The sequence below is a fragment of the Peromyscus maniculatus genome, chromosome 4, assembly GCF_049852395.1.
Source record: "Peromyscus maniculatus bairdii isolate BWxNUB_F1_BW_parent chromosome 4, HU_Pman_BW_mat_3.1, whole genome shotgun sequence".
NCBI classification, from domain to species: Eukaryota; Metazoa; Chordata; class Mammalia; order Rodentia; family Cricetidae; genus Peromyscus; species Peromyscus maniculatus.
In genome coordinates, this window is record NC_134855.1 from 35,199,643 (window position 1) to 35,220,460 (window position 20,818).

The following is a 20,818-nucleotide window of genomic DNA, read 5'->3' on the forward strand; positions in this document are numbered from 1 at the left end:
GGTGACCACTCAACTCTGCATTTCCATCATGGGCGCTCACGCATGCATTGATTAGGTGTGCCTGTGCCCCAGTAGAATGTGGGGTCAGACTTTAATTTGCAGAGCACTGATTTAGCAGAATGCTTTCGAGGCTCATGTGTTCTTTTCATTACTAGTTCTTTGTAAAGTCACCCGTTACTCTCCATTGCAGTGGTCCACCACAGTTTAGACACCTGCCAGGTGTGATGGTTAATCTCAGTTGTCAAGCACATGAGATTTGGAATCCCTCAGCGATGGGCCTCTGGGCATGCCAATGGGGGATTGTCTTGATTAGGTTAATAGAGATGGGAAGATCTGAACACAGGCATTCACCACTCTCAGCTTCCTGAGGTTGGATGCTATTGGGCTGCTGGCTACTTCAAGCTTCTGCTGCTTTGGCTTCCTGACATGATAGATTGTACCTTCAAATTGTGAGCCAAAATAAACCCCTTCTTTTAAGTTGTGTTAGAGTATGCAACTGGAAAGTATCTAAGACGCCAGGTGAAGGACTTTGAGGTTCCACGCTTTGGCACAATTACAAATAAAGTCAATGTTGAACTTCTGCTAACAGATTTCAGTGTGGACACTGGCATTCATTTCAGATGGGTAATTATCAAGGATGCCGATTGCTGGTAGCTTAAAAAAATAGTTTGGAGAGATAAAGTGATGAGACTAATATTGAGACATATACCTGTTTGCTATCTGGGGTTCTACAAATTAGAAATCACTGTGGCATGAAGAGTATTGGATGATATGGAACACCTGAGATTCTCTAGAGAGTTCATAGCCATCTGAAAAGAATGAACAGGGTATACCTAAGAGGCATGGTACTCACTCATTACTGTTGGGGAGTTGAGTACTATCTAAAGGAAGCTAAGAAAGAGAGGTACAAAAAGCAGGAGAAAAATAGTTGTCTTGGATACTGAGTTGAGTGAACAATCAGTTGTTTGTGATCAGATGTAGTAGTATTGTGGGCATGGGGTGTCTTGGGATGGAGAGGGTAATGGTGTGTATGTGAAAGTCTAGATAATAGTGAGTTTAGTGGGTAAATACTAAGGCTGGGTAATTTAGGGGCTTTTGAATATTTTATGAATTTTTAGGATAAATGTTGGAAACACATAAGATGCTGGAAACATATATTCCATACATAGAAATGTTGGTGTTGTTTTGGACAAGGTCTTGCCCTGTAGTCCATGCTGGCCTTGAGCTTGTAATGCTCCTGCCTCCCTGCCTCTTGGGCACTGAGATCACAGGCATGCAACCATCATATAAAGATGAAAGAGGTATTTTTAACATTAAGATAAGACAGGCTGAGACTATTCCCACAGAAGGTCAGGAAGCTGACAGGACCTTGTAACCAGTGGGAACGACTGAGGCGCCTTACCTTTCCCCCACCTGCCAAGGAGATGCCCTCATTTAGTCTTCCTAGTTAGAAGAGAATAGGGAGTTCTTAGAATTAACAAGTTCTAATGAACTATACCGTAATATGGTCTTTAAACTTATTTCTCGACTATTTCTAGAAAACTTACCAGGCAGAAAATGTCAGCAATTCTGTTGATGTGTGAAAATGCTCCGGCGGTTTAGTCACTTGTCAGCCCCATGTCCAAGTCTTTCCCATCTGTCATGGCGCAGCTCTTCCTCCCTCCCCACAGTGGCCATAGTCTGCGCCCCCCCCCCCACCACTCTGACATTTGCTTTTTCCACAAATGTGTTATGTATGTGTGCACTGTCTCTCCGTGAGTTCTCTTTTCCTTCACATTAGGTGAGGAAGACAAAGACCCTAGCTAGCAGAGTCCAGTCCTTCACAGAGCTTAGCAGTTCCTTCTATTTGGCTTGTTCCACAAGGAAACAGTTAATTAATACACGGATAGGAGGAGTTACCTGCAGAATGGGATGCTGGCATTTGAACTAATAATTTAAAAATTAATGCAGCGTGTTGTGAGTACGAAGGTCAAGGGACAGTTTGTTGGAGTCTGCTCTCCCCTCCTGTGTGGATCCTAGGGATTGGACTCAGTTGGTCAGACTTCCAAGATGGGCGCAGAGACTCAAGCTGGGTCCCTGTGGCCCAAGACAGGGTTTTCCCAATGTTCTCTAGACTTCTGACTTTATTTTCATAGAGATCCAATTGGCTTGATAATAGGTAATCTAGTCATAGGGAGTAGTTTGGCTTATCTGAATTTTTAAAAAATCCCTTATCTTGACTGAGTAGAAGAATCTCCATGTAAGATCAGTAACCACGGCTGGATATGCTGGTGAACACTGTAAGCCCAGACCTTAGCCAGCGCAGGGCCAGTTTGGGGCCAGTCTGGGCTGCATAAAGAATTCCAAGCCATCTTGTGGATATATGGAGAGACCCTGCATTGAAGACCAGAGAATCCTGTTCTTGAGCAAGCTTGGCCCTGCTCATTCTGAGCTTCATAGGTGGCTTAGGGGTGAGTGAGAGAGTGGAGACTCTTCACTGTGCTGATCCTGTGAAGGGATAGAGGGAAAGAGATGTTGTCCTCTTTGGATAACCAAAGGAGCAACATGGGTCGATTACTTACTCTGCCTTGTGGTAAATGAATCTACACTGTAGTGTGAGAAAAAAAATCCCAAATACCTATTTTTCTGTGTTTGACCTTGACTTCTGGTTCTGGCACGCTTTCGTGTGTGTGTGTGTGTGTGTGTGTGTGTGTGTGTGTGTGTGTGTGTGTGTGTGTGTGTATGTATTTTTTTTATCAAGTTGTCATCCATGTAACACAGGCTGGGTCTGTGACTCACTATGAACCCTAGGATGGCCTCTTGCCTTTGTCTCCCGTGTGTAGGAATGGTAGATGTGGGGCAGCAGAGAGGACAAATCCTTTTTGCTTGCAGTTGTCCTGGGTATGGATCAAAGACTCTTACATGTACTAGGCAAACACTTTGCAAAAATAAACAACAACAACAAAAGGACAAGTATTTTTGATTTGGCCTGATGATGAGTTCTTTATTAAAGAACCAAGAAACTTAGGAGGATTATGCCTAGTTTGAATGATATTACTATTTTTCAAAAAACCTAAATAATGTACTGTAAATATTGGAAATCTTTACCTTTACATTTGAATATTGATGGGGAAGCCTCTTATTAAAATCTTTGAAAAATATTTCCATTGTGCCTCATAGATTTATCTAAATAAGACACTAACTTCTGCTAAGCAGACTTTTCGATTGTGCTGATTTAAACCAACAAATCACAGAATTTAGAGTATATTTTTGTCTGGAGAACTGAATAAGAAACATACTTATAAGAAAATGCACAATGGTTATAAAGTGCTATTTTCTCCTTTCACATGATGTCTGCAGTTTTAAATCTTATCTGAATGGTTGGATGTGACTGGGTAAAATACTTCCTTCTGATTCCTCAAATTGGTTTAGGTAAAACATTTGGGAATTGCTACATAGTGCTGGAAATAATTAAACTTTGCTATATTTAAAACTCCAACAAACATTTGAGATATTGAATTTGAAACCAGGTGCTCTGTGGGTAAATAGCTGAGACCTATGTAAAGAAATAGAGCCCACTCCCACACAGCTGCTCCTGGGACTACGTGTGGGCTGAGGGCTAGCTCTGGTTGGCCTCATCTCCATTGCGAATTTCTTCATAGTATAGTGTACGCTTTGCTAAATTAGCATTCCAGATGTGTGACCGGAACCTGTCCACTTGCCCTCAGGTGAGCCTGGCTTATGTGGAAGCAGCTGAGTGCCTCACAGAGCCCGTGAACAGGGAGCCTCCTTCCAGAGAAGCTCAGCTCATGACTCTGCAGAACACCTCGGAGTTTGACATCCTTGTTATCGGAGGAGGAGCCACAGGAAGTGGCTGTGCCCTGGATGCTGTCACCAGAGGTGAGTCGTCTTCATTGTAAGTGAAGACAGTTTGACTCCTGAGCTCACGTTTCTCTCGGTGTTCTCCGATTTCCCCTCCTTCGTGAATACTCTTGCAGTTTTCAAAAATCTAGGCACTCGCAACGGTTTTAAAATTAAATATAATGGTAAATACATATTTCACTCCAGCAGAGGTATTTGAAAATAAAACTCTATAATCCTGAAAATTCATTCATGTAAACCTTGTAAACTAAGTATTTTTCTATTTATTCTGAATCATGATAAATTTAAAATATAGACACACTAGAGTCTGCTCTGTTACCACATTGACCCCAGTTTTCATGAAATTTCATGTCTCCAATCATAGTGCATAATTTGAGGGCAATTATACTCAACCATGCTAAAGTAGGTGGGAAAAGCAGTTTACAGTTATCACGAGGCAGCTTGAGCTTAGCTTTCTGGCCAGCCTGAACAGGAGAGTGGAAAGGGGATATATTTCTATCCTTATGGCAGGTTGTGTTTGGAACTGCTCTACTCAAAAGAATTAATATCTTCGCCAGGTGGTAGTGGTACACGCCTTTAATTCCAGCACTCGGGAAGCAGAGGCAGGCGGATCTCAGAGTTCCAGGCCAGCCTGGTTTACCAAGTGAGTTCCAGGACAGCTAGGGTTGTTATACAGAGAAACCCTCTTTTGAAAAACAAAAAACAAAAAACAAAAAACAAAAAAAAAGGATTAATATCTTCTAGGTGACAATTTTCTGTGCCAAAGAGAATCCTTTCTCTAGTAGGAGTCAGTCATTTTCCCTCATATCGCCAGTTACTTTCTTGATTTATACAAAAACATACAATCATTCTTTTAATTTCAGTTTTGCAAGTATTTGGGGTATTTAGTGCATGCGTAGTAGTATACAAGGTACTATAAGAGAATACAAAGATGATCTATGGTTAGTGCCTTTAGCAAGCTTTTGTGTATAGACCACATTATAGAGAATACATATACCTTTCATTGTGTTCAGAGGCATTATAGATGCCGGTACATATGTCTGTAAGTATAAACTCTCTCATCAACAGAGAGTGATCAGGAGCTGAAAAGTTCCTGGCACATGTAGCAGTTTACTAGGCAAATATTACTTACCGAGAAGGGCCTGGCCTGAAGGAATCTGCTGGCAGAACCGCATGGAATCAGTGCATGTGGGGATGGCAGGGGCTTTAGCCTGGAGCACGAGGCCAGCAAGGAAGATTACGAGGAAAGAGTTGAGAGGCAGAAGGTGTGCCCTGAGCAGGCTTCCTGAGATCCGGGAGATGAAGAAAGGGTTGATAATTTGGAAGGCGCAGGGACGTCCACAGATGCTCCAGAGACATGGAGACAAATGCCATGGTGAAGTGGGATTGAGGAGAGAAGGCCATCTGTTGAAGGACTTTTTCCTGTTTTTCTTTTGGGAAGACAGGAGGAGCAATTCAGGGCAGGACTGAAGTTTAATATGCAAGTCACAGAAGAAGAGAGAGTGCAGCAGAGTCCTGGGGAAAGCCGGGGAAAGGGCCGTCACAGGTGTGCCCTAGTGTGCACAGAAGCTGACGTTTGTTTCTCAGGGACAGAAACGGGTAAAAATTCTAAAAGAGAAGAAAGGGACCCTGCCCTTAGAACTGATCTAGAACAGACAGAAGCAGTGTGGGACGTTCCACTTATGTGTGGGAGGAAGGGACTTCAGTGCTGAGAAAACACATCACTGCCATATAGAGAAGGTAATAGGGAAACACCTACTTCTGCCTTATAGAAAAGGTGATAGAGAAACACATACTTCCGCCTTATAGAGGAGGTAATAGAGAAAGAGGAGCTTCCATGTCAAATTTGGAAAATAGAGATTGTTATCCATCAGGGAGAGGCAGGAGGGAAGTGGGGGGGGGAGAGAGGAGAGAGAGAGAGAGAGAGAGAAGAAGAAGAAGAAGAAGAAGAAGAAGAAGAAGAAGAAGAAGAAGAAGAAGAAGAAGAAGAAGAAGAAGGGGAGAGAAGAGGAGAGGGAGAGCATATGAATGTATGTGTGCACACCTAGTATTGCTGAGAAAATAGACAGAATCCCGAACTGAAAATTGACTAGCTATCAATAATAAATGGAGACAATGAGAAAGGCTTTATAGAAGCAGAGGAAATTGTTTAGAGACAGACCTGGAGCTGAAGAAGGCAGGGTGGCAGGTAGGGCAGCTGGAGCTCCAGGGTGGTTGGAGGACCGCGAGGGAATCAGAATGAAGCAGTCACCATGGCGGCTTCTTTCTCCTTTTGAAAAGTGTCTCCCTTGTTTTCTTTTGTGTCTCTCTTTCAGCTTAAAAAAAGATCAATTGTAGTTACTCTTTAGTAGTTAGTGCTTTAGTAGTTAAAGAACAGTGTAGTTAGTAGTTTTTATGTATGCTGTATTCATTCTTGTCAATGGAAAAATGCTATTTTACATATTTTTACTAAGTGAATGAACTTTTGTTAGCTTCTTTTTGTGAGTGTGTTGTATGTATTTACATATGTTCATTTGGGTATGTTTTTGTGTGTATGTTTGCATGTACCTTTGTGTATGTTTTTTGTGTGTGTTGTATGTATATATGTACATTTGTGTATGTTTTTTGTGTGTGTTGTATGTTTGTATGTTCATTTGGGTATGTTTTTTGTGTGTATGTTTTATGTTTGTATGTACATTTGTGTATGGTTTTTGTATGTGTTGTATGTATGTATGTACATTTGTGTATGGTTTTTTTTGTGTGTTGTATGTTTGTATGTACATTTGTGTATGGTTTTTGTGTGTTGTATGTTTGTATGTACATTTGTGTATGGTTTTTGTGTGTGTTGTATGTTTGTATGTACATTTATGTATGGTTTTTGTGTGTGTTGTATGTATGCATGTACATTTGTGTATTTTTTTTGTGTGTGTGTTGTATGTTTGTATGTACATTTGTGTATGGTTTTTTGTGAGTGTTCATGTCTACAGAGGATAGATGTTGATGATGGATATCTTTCTCAGTCACTTTCCACATATGTTTGTATGTACATTTATGTATGGTTTTTGTGTGTGTTGTATGTATGCATGTACATTTGTGTATTTTTTTTGTGTGTGTGTTGTATGTTTGTATGTACATTTGTGTATGGTTTTTTGTGAGTGTTCATGTCTACAGAGGATAGATGTTGATGATGGATATCTTTCTCAGTCACTTTCCACATACTTGTTGGTGAGACCTGAGCTGACTTGGTCACCCAGCCTGGCCTCAAACATTAGATGCTCCTGACTTAGCCACCCAAATGCTTGGATTTCAGGCATGTGACAGCATGTCTGGCTATTTTTGTGTTTGTGTGTGTGTGCTGGAGACTAAACCTGGCACCTCAGGCCTTCTAAGTACATAACTACTACACTGCACCTCCAGCCTCATTTTTTTCTTTATTTAAAACAGTGCTGTTAGGAGTTAAGTGCTGAACAAGCTCTGAGCATACAGGAACCAGTAAGATATGAACTAATACATTTTTTTTTCCTTTGAGCAGTGAAGAGGGCATTTGGTAGTGATCAGGGAATTGTGGGTAGTGATATTGATGATGGTGATGGTGATAATGGTGATGACAATGACCGAGAGGATGATGATTAGAGTTTCCATGAGAATCTTACAGTTAATAACATCTGAGATCTAAGAAAATGATATACATTTAATACTTGGTGACATATTGATCACCACCTTAGAATACTTGCCTGACTGTCTTTTCTAAGTTTATGGTTTACAGAAGGGATGGGCATAGTGTTTATAATTAAAACATATAAGGAGGTGCTGAAGGCAGTCTGTGTTTATCCTCTTACTGTGGTTTCTGATTATATCAGTGGCCCTCTGAAGTGTGAAATAACCACGGGCCTTTGGTTAATGAATTGCGCATTGTTGCTGTTCATTCATGGAATTTGCTCTTTTATTATATTTGATGCTTCACTTAACAACAAATTTTGCTTTCTCTGTGTTTGATATGTTTTTACCAAATTATTCCTGATTGTATCCATTAATCTTTAGTCACATTTGACAAAAATAAATTACTGTGATCTTTTAAAGTTACCAGTAATAATTAGATTTTTTTCAGGGCATCAAAGTTTTGGGGGAACCACTAGATGTGAAAGGGCTTGTATAGAAGTGTTTACACAAGCTTTTAGATAAAATCCTATGCCTAGATATAATTTCGGTCATGGATAAGCAAAGGCTGTGAGGAGGAGAAGTTGTGGGGTCTTTAGAATGCTTATTTATTTACATCCTCATCATCTGCACTTTCTCAGGAATCAATTTTCATTTGTTTCATTTGGGAATATTATTTCATGAACAGAACACGCACAGTTTGGCTCACGTTCTCCTGCAGGTCTATGATCGAAAGTAATGGCTTCACTGTTCCCTCCATCTGTAGCCAGTTTCTGGGCTGAAGTACGATCCCCCAGGCCCCGTGGTGGAGACTTTGCTCCCAAAGAAGCAGAAAGGAGGAGACTGATTATTGCAGTCTCTCCCTCAGGGCTGTCGAAGTGTTCACTTCTTTGTTTCTTTTGATGGGACTTACCTGTGTGTGTATGTGGGACCACCCAGGACTGTAGCTTCAGTTTTCCTGCCTTGCCCACAGTCAGGACAAATCTTTGTCACCCGCCAGTCCCACAGCCGCTCAGACCCAACCAAGTAAACACAGAGACTTATATTGCTTCAAACTGTATGGCTGTGGCAGGCTTCTTGCTAACTGTTCTTGTAGCTTAAATTAACCCATTCCCACAAATCTATACCCTGCCTCGTGGCTTACCAACATCTTTTCATGCTGCTTGTCAGGGTGGCAGCTGGCAGTGAGTCCTTCTGCCTTCCTGTTCTTTTATTTCTCCTCTCTGTTAGTCCCGCCTATACTTCCTGCCTAGCCACGGCCAATCAGGTTTTATTTATTGACCAATCAGAACAACTTGACATACAGACCATCCCCCAGCACAGCCAAGTGCAGACCATCTCAGACATCTGCACTCAGGCCCGTGGTCCTAATCATCCTCTATGCGGACCTGCTGGGTAAAGCCACGAGGAACCCGAGAACAGGCTCCCACAGGACATACAGAACATCCCACAGCACAGGACATCTTTGGTTTAAAATCTAACTTACAAAACTTAACTCTATGCTTTTGTTCAAATTGTAGAAAAGGACTCTATGGCCAGCGAAGTGTTTATGTAGTTGTCTTGTTTGAAAATGTATATTAGAGCGCCGGGGGTGGGGGGGTGGGGAGGGTGTGACTGGTGACAGCAGCGTCAGGACTTCAAGGTTCTGAGACAGGTTTTTAAAAACCTAAATGCCAGGCGCTGGGAAGCTGGGGAGATGGCTCAGCAGTTAATAACACTCACTGCTCTTTCAGAGGACCCGAGTTCGGTTCCCAGTGCCCAAATGAATGGTAGCTCCAAAGCATCTGATGCCCTCTGTCCATGTTCATGGGCTTCTTCTGCACACATGTGATGCATATGAACTCACAAAGGCATACACATAAAATATTAAATCTTTAAAGAAACCCTAAAAACAAAAAACAGTGCACAGGTGCTTTTGGTTTAGAAGTGGTGTATGGCTGGCAACTCTTGAATCTCACCCTGCTTTTTTCAAGTCTGGGCAGTGTAGCCCAGTAAGGACACAGATTATGCATATTGGATGAATTGGGTTCAAATTTTGGTCTCATTGCTTATTTATCTCTGACTTTCAGTAAGTGTCTTAATTTTACACAGAACGTCCAGATTTTCAGGAATAATTGGAGGGTAATAGTAACATCCTTTTCGATAAGCGAAGGTTTATGCACTGTAGAAAAAAATGGCAAAAGAAGGAGAGCCTTGAAGATAGCTCATTCTAGGGCCTCTAGGCCTGTGTGCTTGAGTACTGTGCCACCCTGTTCCTGAGGGTGGGGTGCCCAGTTAGCTTTTTGTCAGCTGGACATAACTGGAGTCACCTGAGAAAAGAGATCCTTAACTGAGGATTTGGCTCCATCAGACTGGTCTGGGCAGGTCTGTGGAGGGCAGGTAGGCCTAGGCCAGTGATTCTCAACATGTGGGTCGTGACCCCTTTGGGGGTTACATATCAGATATCACCCTGCATATCAGATTTTCAGATTATGACTCATAACAGTAGCAAAATTACAGCTGTGAAGTTGCAATGAAATAATTCTATGCCTGGGGGTCATCACAACACGAGGCACCGTTTTAAAGGGTCGCAGCATGAGGAAGGTTGAGCACCACTTGGCTGAGGTTGTGTAAGAAAGGCAGCTGAGGAAACCAGTCATCAGTGTCTCCTGTGCTTCTGCTCCAAGTTCCTGCCTTGGCTTGCTTTGAGGAAGGACTGTAAGCTATAAAATGAAATAAGCCCTGTGCTCCTGTAAGTTGGTTTTGGTCAGTTTTCTGTTACAGCAATGAAGATTAAACTAGGCCAGTGAGGGAAGCTGCATTTCAAGGGGCGAAACTGCAGAAAGCAAGTTCATTGATTGGTAGACACTGGAAAGGGTGTAATGTTGCCAGTCTCTGGTCATTATTTTGGAAATTTAACTTTTTGTTGGTTTTTTTTTGGTTTGTTTGTTTGAGACAGGGTCTCTCTACATAGCCCTGTCTGTCATGGAACTCACTATGTAGACCAGACTGTTCTGGAATGCACAGAGATTTACCTGCTTCTGCCTCCCGAGTGCTGGGATTAAAGGCTTCTGACCCTATGTCTGACCTTTAACACAATTTTATTATAGTGATTTCCTTTGTCAAGAGTCAGGTAGGAGATACTTGAAAAATGGTGCCAAACCTCCTTTGTAAGCAAACCTGTGACATCTCCTAGATTACTAGAATATTGCTATAGATGGCCGAGGGCCTATCAACCGTTAAATTCTTTTAAAACTACCGTAAAGTTCTGTGACAAAGGGATGGGAAGAAGAGCGGGGCAAAAGTGAGGTTTAGAAGGAGATGTGAGGGTGAGCACAGTGCTGGGGAGCGTTTGCCGAGTACGTGGAAGGTTCTGGGTTTGAGCCTTCACTGCTGCAAACACAACAAAACAACAAGACTTCTCATCTGTAGCAAAAAACAGTCAAGTAAAACCATAGAAAACTTGGAAAACACTTGTTATGCCAAACAGGGTTTGTTTGAAGTAGTTCATGTGTTTGTGATAGGGACTCATGTAGCCCAGGCTGATTTCAAACCAGCTAGGGAGCAGAGAGTCATTTTGAACTGCTGATACTCCTGCCCTCTACCTCCTGAGTTCTGAATTACAGCTGTGCGCCACCATGTCCAGTTTAAATTTCAGACATTTTCAGTGTTTCGTTTTGTCTAACACTCATAAACAGTATTTAACTAGTCCTATGTATGTATTTAATTATTCTTTAAAAATTTTATTTTTTGTTTTATGTGTGTGGATATTTTGCCTGTAGAGGTACATCAGAAGAGGGTGTTGGATCATCTGGAACTAGAGTTACAGATGATTGTTAGTTGCCATGTGGGTGCTGGGAATTGAACTTGGGTCTTCTAGAACAGCAATAAATGCTCTTAACTGCTGAGCCATCGCTCTGGTCCCATTTAGCCTTTTCATTTTGCTTCTCTTTCCCCCTTCTGGCTATCATTTAGATTGATTTTGTTTCTTTGAATTGTTAATGGACTTAGTTCTTTGACAATTTAATACATGTATGTAATGCATTATGATCATTGTCTCCTCCCATCCGCTCACCTCCACCATTATCAACCCTTCCTCCTCCTTACCCGTTTATTCTTCTCCCAGACTGGTAACTTTTGGTTTTGTTTTGTGACCCATTTCAGTTAATCATGGCTGTGTGCCCACTGGATGGGACTATCCTTTGGAACGTGGTGGGGCCACCATTGAACTAACTCTCTTTTTCCTGAATGATTCTTCTTTTCCCTAATCTACCAGGAAATACTTGGTTTTCTCGTCTCTTCTGTTTCTAGATTTAGTTGCTACTGCCTTTAAGATCCTCCGGAACTTTTCCTGTCACTGACTCTTCCACCTGGTGTTAATCTTGACCATCTGCTGAGACAGCCGAAGCTTTGGCTCTGGTGGTGTGCTGGGGCTCTGTTTATCTTCCTGCATCCGGCTGTGACCCAGCAGATAGGTCCCCAGTCCTAGATGGTGGTCAGGAGCAGCTTGGTAACTTCCTGTACAAAGTGTAGAACCCTCTTCAGTCTCAGTTCTCAGGGGCTCATCTGAGTTCCCTGTTTGCACACAGTGAATGGTGATATGCTGTATCCTTTAGGAACATTTTCCCAGACTCTGAGCCCACCAAGACAGAGGTGTTTGACCGAAACACTCTACTCTGCTTCCTTGCTGCTCCCTGGAGTATTTATCTTAATTTTGAATCAACCATGCCTTTTTAAATAGTTTTGTTTGAATGAAGAAAGCAGGAGTTGTTCAAAGATGGGTGTGCAGCAGCCGTGTTAACTAAATTTTTGTTATTTGAAAACTAACGTATGCATGTGTATATGATGTATTCACCTCTCTGTATGTGTCTCTGTGTGTGCATGTGTGTGGATACGTGGCCACAGAAAGAGTGCTGGGATTAAATTCACGTCATCACGTCCAGCTTTTTATGTGGGTTCTGGAGATCAAACTTGGGTCCTCAGGCTTCTATAGTTAGTACGTTCACGTCTTGACATACTTCTCTGGACCTCAGAATTGGATTTATAACAGCATTTATGAAAGCAAGATGTTGGGGAATGGCTTCATAAATGGGTATTTTAGCCAGTTATAGAAAATCAGATAGACCTGTAAGTAATACAAGAAAATAGCCAAGATGTGTTATGAGCTAGAAAAGAATATAATGAAAGAATAACTTAATTGCATCTATCTGTCTGTCCGTCTGCCTATCATCTATCTATCTATCTCTATCTATCTATCTATCTATCTATCTATCTATCTATCTATCTATTAATCACAAATGAATACAGGCTATAGACTCAAGCATAGCAAGATTATGGTAACACAAAGAAAACATTTTAAATAATGAACCTCATTTTCCATTGACTATTGTATTATTTTTATCATTTTGTCTTACACTGATTGATACCCCTCCTCCCATTTAACACTGGCCCTTTTTATAACAATAAGGTGAAAAGAAGGAACTGTAGTAGCACCTCTCTTATTTCTGGAAACTATATTATGTTATAAACACAATTTTGTGACTTTACAATCAATTGTCTATTTAAATAACACAAAATATGTTAATGATATACTCAAAGTTAACAGTTATATATTAGTTATGTATTTATCCATTTCCTAATATGAGTATAGCCAGATGAATTAGAATAACCAATATCTCATATTTTATACATCTGTACAAAGCTAACATTCACTGTCGAAAAATGCTAGGCGGAGCGCTGGACCCTGACCTTGGCTTGCCAGGGTTGCTGCCAACTTCTCAGAGGTATCATCCTAGAGGAAGGGGTCTTTCATATGAGCATCCGGCCTCTGGGGCAGCCTTTTAGCAACCACAGTGGTTCTAAGAAATCCAAACAAGTGGTTGGAGAGATGGCTCAGTGGTTAAGAACACTGGCTGTTCTTCCAAAGGTCCTGAGTTCAATTCCCAGCAATCACATGGTGGCTCACAACTATCTGCAATGAGATCTGGTGCCCTCTTCTGGCATGCAGGCAGAACACTGCATACATAATAAATAAATCTTAAACAACAACAACAACAAAACCAAACAAGTGCCCAAAGTTTTCTCAAGAGCGTCTCACCTCTTTCCATGCGGCATCCAGATTTGGTGCCTGTGCTTATAGCCCTAAGACATGAAGGCTCTTAGCTTTGGGACTTGTATTCTTGTCTTGGTGCCTCTGATTATCTCAGCGATGCCTCCTGCTTTCCATTCAGCAAACCCAAGCAGTCATGTTTCTGAAACTTTATCCTATTGGAATAATTACAGATAAAGGGAGTTTAAAGGAAAATACAATTGTGCAGTACAGTCTGAAAGAGTAAAAAAAGAAAATAAGCCAGATGTTCAAAAACAAGAAGCTGAATAAATAAGTCATAGTAAACGATTAATGTAATACTTTAAAATGCTTTAAAAATGAAATTATATACAATATTTATTTGATGTACAAAATGTTTACAATAAACAGTGTTAAATGAAAAAACTTTAAATATGATCCCATTTTTGCAAAACTGTACATACGTGATTATATACATGCACAGAAAATGTGACTGTTTAAACACCCAAATGTCAACTGTGGTTATCTCCGAGTGGTGTAATTACAGGAGAGTTTTATTTTGTTCTCTGTGCATCTCTGCATTTATTATATTGAGCATGTTTTCATGCATAATAAGATAATCAGTAAAAGGTATTAAAATATACTTCTGTTCTATTCCATGTTGTGAGAGTTAAATGTCGGATCATTTCTCTCTTTAGGTTATAATTATTTCCCTGCATTCATCCAACTGTCTTGATCCATGAGTTGGTTTAGTTGGAAGTAGCTAGACAGTGTTGCTTAGACTAGGAGAGCCAGAAGAGAGGTGCTTGTCCCTCACCCACCTGGAAGGGTGGTCTCAGTGTGCTAATGCGTGGGGTGAAGATGAGTGGAAGTAGAGTTCCCTACAACTCGTCTTTCTGCCCGAGATTGCACTCAGTGTGTTATTACTCCATCACTGTCGTGAAATTCCTGTAGGAACCCCTAAAATTAATAAGACGCTCAGATAAACTGATGGTAGCATTTGGCATTATTTTGATTCTTCCCAACAGTGGTAGGGTTTATTGTTTTCCATTAATAAATACATAAATAAATAACTTAGCGAAAGGTAAGAAAGGAGGGCGGGAACAAAAGTCTTTCTCATAACGTCTTGAACTGGGTGGCTGGAGAGAAGGCTCAGTGGTTAAGAGCGCTGGCTGTTCTTCAAGAGGACCTGAATTTGATTCCTAGCACCCCACACATAGCAGCTACCAACCATCTGTAACTCCACTTCCTGGGAATCTGATCATGTCTTCTGACCTCCATGGGATCAGACACACATGTGATGCATATACATGCATGTAGGCAAAGCACTCATACACACGAAATAAATCTGAAAATAAAAATCTTTCACTTAATTACAGGCCTGGGGTGTGGAGATCTGTCTGTCTTCTCTGAAGAACATCCTCCACAGCCTCCTCAGTGCTCATTGGAAGCATTGCTTTTGATCTCTTCAAACCTGTCTTGCCTAAGAACGCAAGGCCCAAGGATTGAGTGCCACATCAAAAAACCATTCAGTTATTATTCTAGGAGGATAAAAAGGGCCCTCTCTTACTTCCTTACCTTATCCTTAAATTAGAATGCAAAGCTCCTCATTTAAAACCAGCAGTCTTTGAGGAGGGAAGCATTCGACTAAGAAAACAAACCAAAAAAATAAACAAACAATCAGGGTCCAGGGATGCAAACTTGCAATCCCAGCCCTGGGGAGGCTGGTGCAGGAAGTGTTTCCAGCCAGCTACGCAGTGGGCTGCACAGTGAGAGACGGGAGCCTGAGCTGCATAGTGAGGTCTTATACCCCCAAACCAATGCTGCCCCACCCCCAACATATAAAGCCTCACTCACAATTTTAGTTAAGTCATCAAAAAATGTAATTGTAGAATCAGTTGGGATGTCTGGTCATGCTTTGACTCTGTGGTACTTTCTCCCTTTATTCTCATCCAGCAAAATGGAGAGATTTGGAACACTTGACACACTCGAGTAGTTGACGATGTCAAGGTTCTTGTTTTCAAGCTGTCTGTCTGTCTGTCTGTCTGTCTCATATTTTAAGCAACTTTTAGGTTACATGGTGATTTAATATACTAATTTGGCAGTCATTTTGGAGACTACATTTGTTGTTTGCTTTGAGAAAAGTAATCTCATTTCTCTTCAGAAATCCTGGTGCATGGCTTGGTGATTTGACAGAAGATATTAAGACAGCAACAGCAGAGGAGGGCCTGGTGTGACTGAGAGGCTTGTTTTAAATTTTGCTGTTACTCACTGTGGTTTCTCGCATAAATACACATGAATAGCTTCTACGATACCCACTGCAGGAAAGAGCAAGCACAAGGAGCGGGACATTAAGTATCCTGGAATACCTGCTCAAGCAGCTCACAGAGTCAGTGTGGGAAAGAAAAGTCTATCCTGACAGCAGGGTCCCTGAGACGCACACTCTCGCTAGAGGTGCCTCCTGAGTGAGGTAGGATTCCTGATCGCCTTGGCTACACTGTGAGTCTCAGGTCTGCTCTTGGCAACTCTCCAGCCCCATCCCTACCCCCTCACCCAATAAAATCTTTCTAGAACCTTAATCAATCAGATGTCTCAGCTTAAACACTTCAGTGGTTCCCTTGACAGGAAACATAATAGGACTTTTCCAAACAATCTCTGAGATCTTGTGAAGAAAAAAAAAAATTAAAATTTGCCTTAAAAAATTCCAAGCAAGCTCTGGTTCCTGGAAATGGACCCCAAGAACTGAATAGAGTATAGTGTGTGCAGGCCCTGATGCATACTACTTTAATGAAGCATGGTAACTAAAACTGGCCTTGGACTTGCAGAGGTCTTCTCAGAGGTATTTTCCTTTTGAGGATATCCAGTAATTGCTGTTATGGCCAGCAGTGGCCTTCAGGACAGGATTGAAATGCCTCAGTGTGTTGTTGCCTCCTCTCACGAGATTCTCCCATGCCCTGTCTCCAGCCCCCAGTGACAAGCTGCAGTGACAAGGCTAGGCACTTTCAAACGTTTGCCAGTCGCTCGCCCGCCCTCCATCCTTCTCATCTTCCCCTCTCCTCTTCCGTGGTTTCACTCTACATCTCAGGCCAACGTGGAACTCCTAATTCTCCAGCCTCAACGTCCTGGGGCTGGAATTACAGGTGATAGTAGTAGGTTCAGCTTGCATATTTTTTTAAAGATTTATTTATTTATTTATTTATTTATTTATTTATTTATTTATTTATTTATTTATTAATTATGTATTCAGTGTTCTGCTTGAATGTATCCCTGCAGGCCAAAAGTGGGCACCAGATCTCATTACAGATGGTTGTGGGCCACCATGTGGTTGCTGGGAATTAAACTCTGGACTTCTGGAAGAGCAGCCAGTGCTCTTAACCACTGAGCCGTCTCTGCAGCCCTCAGCTTGCATCTTTAAGCTGGCCTCTGCCTACAATAGATCCCCACTCTCACTTGCCCATCTTGAGCAAGGCTCTGTGAACTCAGACTTTGCTGAAGGCTCCTTCCCCAGAAGTGATTAAAAACTAAATTGGGGTGCCAGAGAGATGGCTCAGCAGTTAAATGTTTACTGCTCGGGTTTGGTTACTGGCACCCACATGGTAGCTCAAAACCATCCATAACTCCAGGGGATCAGATATCTCTTCTGACCTCTTGTGGTACTGCACACAGGTGGTGCCTATACATACACTTAGGAACACACACACACACACACACACACACACACACACACACACACACACTAAAATATGAAGAAAAAACAAACCTTAAATGGACATCACTATTCCTCATATAGGAATTTTTGTTACTAGTAAATCCCTTCACAGATTTTAGTGACTTAAACAGAAATACCCGTATCATGTCTTTTGGGAAGGTCAGGACTCATAGTGAACCTCTGATGAGTCTGTGGCTCGGAGTGTCCACTGGCAGTGTTTCTTTGTGAAATCACTCATGTGCTGCTAGCAGGGTCCAGTTTCCCCAGCTGTTGGACTGAGGCCTGGACTCCTCATGACCTGTCGTCTGGGGCCTCGTGGTTCTTTACCTGTACTGCATGACAACTTGCTTTACTAGAGCAAGGGCTTGCAATGTGTGGTGGGGTGAGGAGGAGGGGGTGGACTTATTGAGTATTGGAAGTGACATTCCTTCCAGGACGCTACGTTCTTCTGCTCAGCAGAGGGGCACTGCACACAGGCCTCACTCAAGTGAGGACTGTCTGGCAGGTCTGAGACCACGGCCTGGAGGGCATTTTAGGCTGCTCGAGTAGGAAGCAGAGGTTGGATATCTTCATCTTGTCCTCTCAGGCTCACTTTCCTGGTACAGGCATCTTGATGTAATAACTGTGATGCTAGGGTTTAAAGAGAGGCCTATTTTAAATAATGTGGCTCCTAAATACCATCTGAAAGTCAACTCCCTCGTCTGATCTTCAACTGGAGAGAAAAATGGACTAATTTAGAATACCAAAAGAACTCTGTCGGACTTACTAAGTGAAGGTGGTAGAGAAAGTGCAGAAGAGGCTGGCGAATGGGATTTTTGAGGAGATGCAGTTCTGGGTTCATGCCCTGAATTCAGGTTCTAAGCTGCAGTAAGATGAGAGTGTCCTCGGCTCTGAAGGAGGCCCTAGTGAGCCTCTGTGGTTCTTCGTTTATTTGCCTGGGCAGAGCCACTTGACAACTGGTCGTGCCCCGCTCATATCCGGTGTCTGTCCGTGGACTCTCAATCCTTTTTAAAATATGCGCTATCTTGGTATTCCTCTCCGACTGTAGCATACCCAGAATAAATTGAGTAATGTTTTAATAATTCAGAGTATTGCAGCACTTTTTCTGACATATATGCCTAAAACCAGTGATGTGAGTCCATAGTACTTATTATTTCTGTTGTTTTTACTAGGTAGGACATTGATCTTGAATGTATTTTTTACTCTTTTTTGGTTTTTTGAAAAAGGATTTCTTTGTGTAGCCGTGGCGGTCTTAGAACTAGCTCTGTAGAATAGGCTGCCTGCCTCTGCCTCCCGAGTGCTGGGATTAAAGGGATGTGCCACCACAGCTCAGCTAAAGATCCCTACTTTTCAATCTTCACTGTTTCTAAATATTTTGTCCTTTTAAGTCAAGGGAATTGTTCTGGTCTTATGATGGCATTTCTGTTCAAATTTTTAAACTGTTAAAAGTTATAAAAGCAACCCTTTGATACTAAATGGCTCAGAACTGGATACATGCTCTTTCTCCTGTCCTAGTATTGGGGGTCCAATTGCTTCTGCTTGTAATTGTAATTGTAAATCCAATCATTGTATCGGTTTCCATGGCATTCGTTACCCATTGCCTAAGGGAGTAACCAGCCCTCAGGCATTCCCAATGGTGCCCATGGATGCATACCACAGGTCTTGTGAATTTTAAGAACTCACCTAGTATATGATAATAATTTGTAGCATTGCTTGTCATCTGTAGTTTGAAAAGGCAGGGGTGTCTCTGCAAGAAAAGAAATCAGAAGTAGGTTTCCCTCTCTAAGAGATCTGTAGTACTCTTCAGATAAAGGGGATGGAATGACTTCTAGAATGTACCTATCTTTGTTCAGCCTCATCCTAGCAAGAACATTATCTTTTAAAAATTGTGTGTGTGTGTGTGTGTGTGTGTGTGTGTGTACATCTAGGCATGTGAGTGCAGGTTCCTGCAGAGGCCAGAAGAGGACATTATATTCCAAGGAGCTGAAGTTACAGGCAGTTGTGAGCCACCTGATTTGGGTTCTGGAACTGAATTTAAGTCTTCTGCAAAAGCAGCAAGAGCTTCTAACTGCTGAGCCATCCTTCCAGCCCCAAGAGTGTTTCCTTTTTCCACGGATACTCGACACTGGTTCATTGGTCCTAGTTTGTATTTCTTTTTAATCCTGAAATAGTATATCATAAGCAAATGTTTTAAATTACAGTGTAAACTCAAGTGGAAGTTCTTTGGTTTCTAAATCTTGGTGTTCATGTGTGCGGAGTCAGGGGACAATCTTGTTTGAGGTAGGGTCTCTCTTGTTGCTTACCACTGCATACACCAGGCTATCTGGCTCGTGAGTTTCTAGGGATTCTTCTGTCGCTCTGAGCGTGCTAGGATTACAGATAAGTACCACCTTTTCGTCTTTTTGTGTGTTCTGGTGAATGAACTCAGGTACTCATGTGCTTGCTTGCATACTTGTTTGGCGAGCCCTTGGCCCAGGGAACCACTTCCCCAGCTTGTATTCTCTTGTTCTACCATGTGGAAATTCCCACCTGCCCGTGCCCCCTATTCCACATCCACTAGATCACCGCCTCCTCACCATACCCACTCTATTACTAGGTCAGGCACATTAGCAAGTAGGAGCCAGCACACAGAGGGGTGCTGGGTTCATTTTGTTGGTGACTGCATTACAGTAGCACAGAGTACAGGGATGGAGCAGTTTGCACTCAATAGGGAGGGACAGGCATGCATGCTGAGGGCTGTGTGACAACCCCTATTGAATGCCATGTGGGAAAAGATGGTGCCAGACCCCCTTTTGATCCCCTAAATACACCAGAGAGTCTCACTGCCATGAAATTGTACTGTAATGTTTTCTAGGTGTGATTCATTCACAGTTTAATATGCTTCTAGTTCTGGCTTGACTTTTCCCTCAGGAAGAGCCTAAAATCTCTTCATTATAATATAGACAGTGTACTGCACTTTGAATACAAATTTATCCATGTTCAGACTAATTTTTCCAGTGATTGTCTCTACCCTGGAGAAGTGCCTTTAATGAATTACATACAAATTGTGTAATTTAAGAAGTTAATTTGGTTTTCTGGTTACACAGGACTAAAAACAGCCCTTATAGAGAGAGATGACTTTGCATCGGGGACCAGCAGCAGAAGCACTAAATTGATCCATGGTGGCGTGCGATATCTCCAGAAGGCTATCATGAACTTGGATGTTGAGCAGGTAATTGTGTATGCCGGTTGTTAAACAAAAATTGCCACTATGCTTTTTCTACCCAATTAAATCAGGCGTTTTTCTTTCTTGTTTTCTTTTTTTTTTTTTTTTTTATGGCTTTAAACATTTCTTCCTGTTCAAAATACCTGTTTAGTGTATGCTGCTGGAGTATCTTTTAGGAGAGGTGTGCCAGTTCGTGCTGTAGAGTATTCTGTTTACGGGTAATCAGGGGCTTTTTCTGTACAAGCATGTCAAAGTAGCAGACTTACAGAATCGCTTTTAGATGTGTTGTCTTTTAACAGTTGTGATTGGGTTTTTGCCAATGGCCACCAAACTGCTCCTTGGGAGCAGTTTCAGGGGCGCT

General features: G+C 41.9%; 1 protein-coding gene across 6 annotated transcripts in view; it reads left to right on the forward strand.

Moving 5' to 3' along the window:
- Positions 1-20,818, forward strand: part of Gpd2 (glycerol-3-phosphate dehydrogenase 2) — a 152,086-nt gene that overhangs the window by 55,337 nt on the left and 75,931 nt on the right. For all 6 annotated transcript variants that reach the window (XM_015986392.3, XM_006992807.4, XM_076569499.1 and 3 more), the window contains exons 3-4: positions 3,708-3,879; positions 20,339-20,463. In XM_015986392.3, the coding sequence (XP_015841878.1) occupies positions 3,708-3,879; positions 20,339-20,463 (297 nt within the window). The remainder of the gene's footprint in view (positions 1-3,707; positions 3,880-20,338; positions 20,464-20,818) is intronic.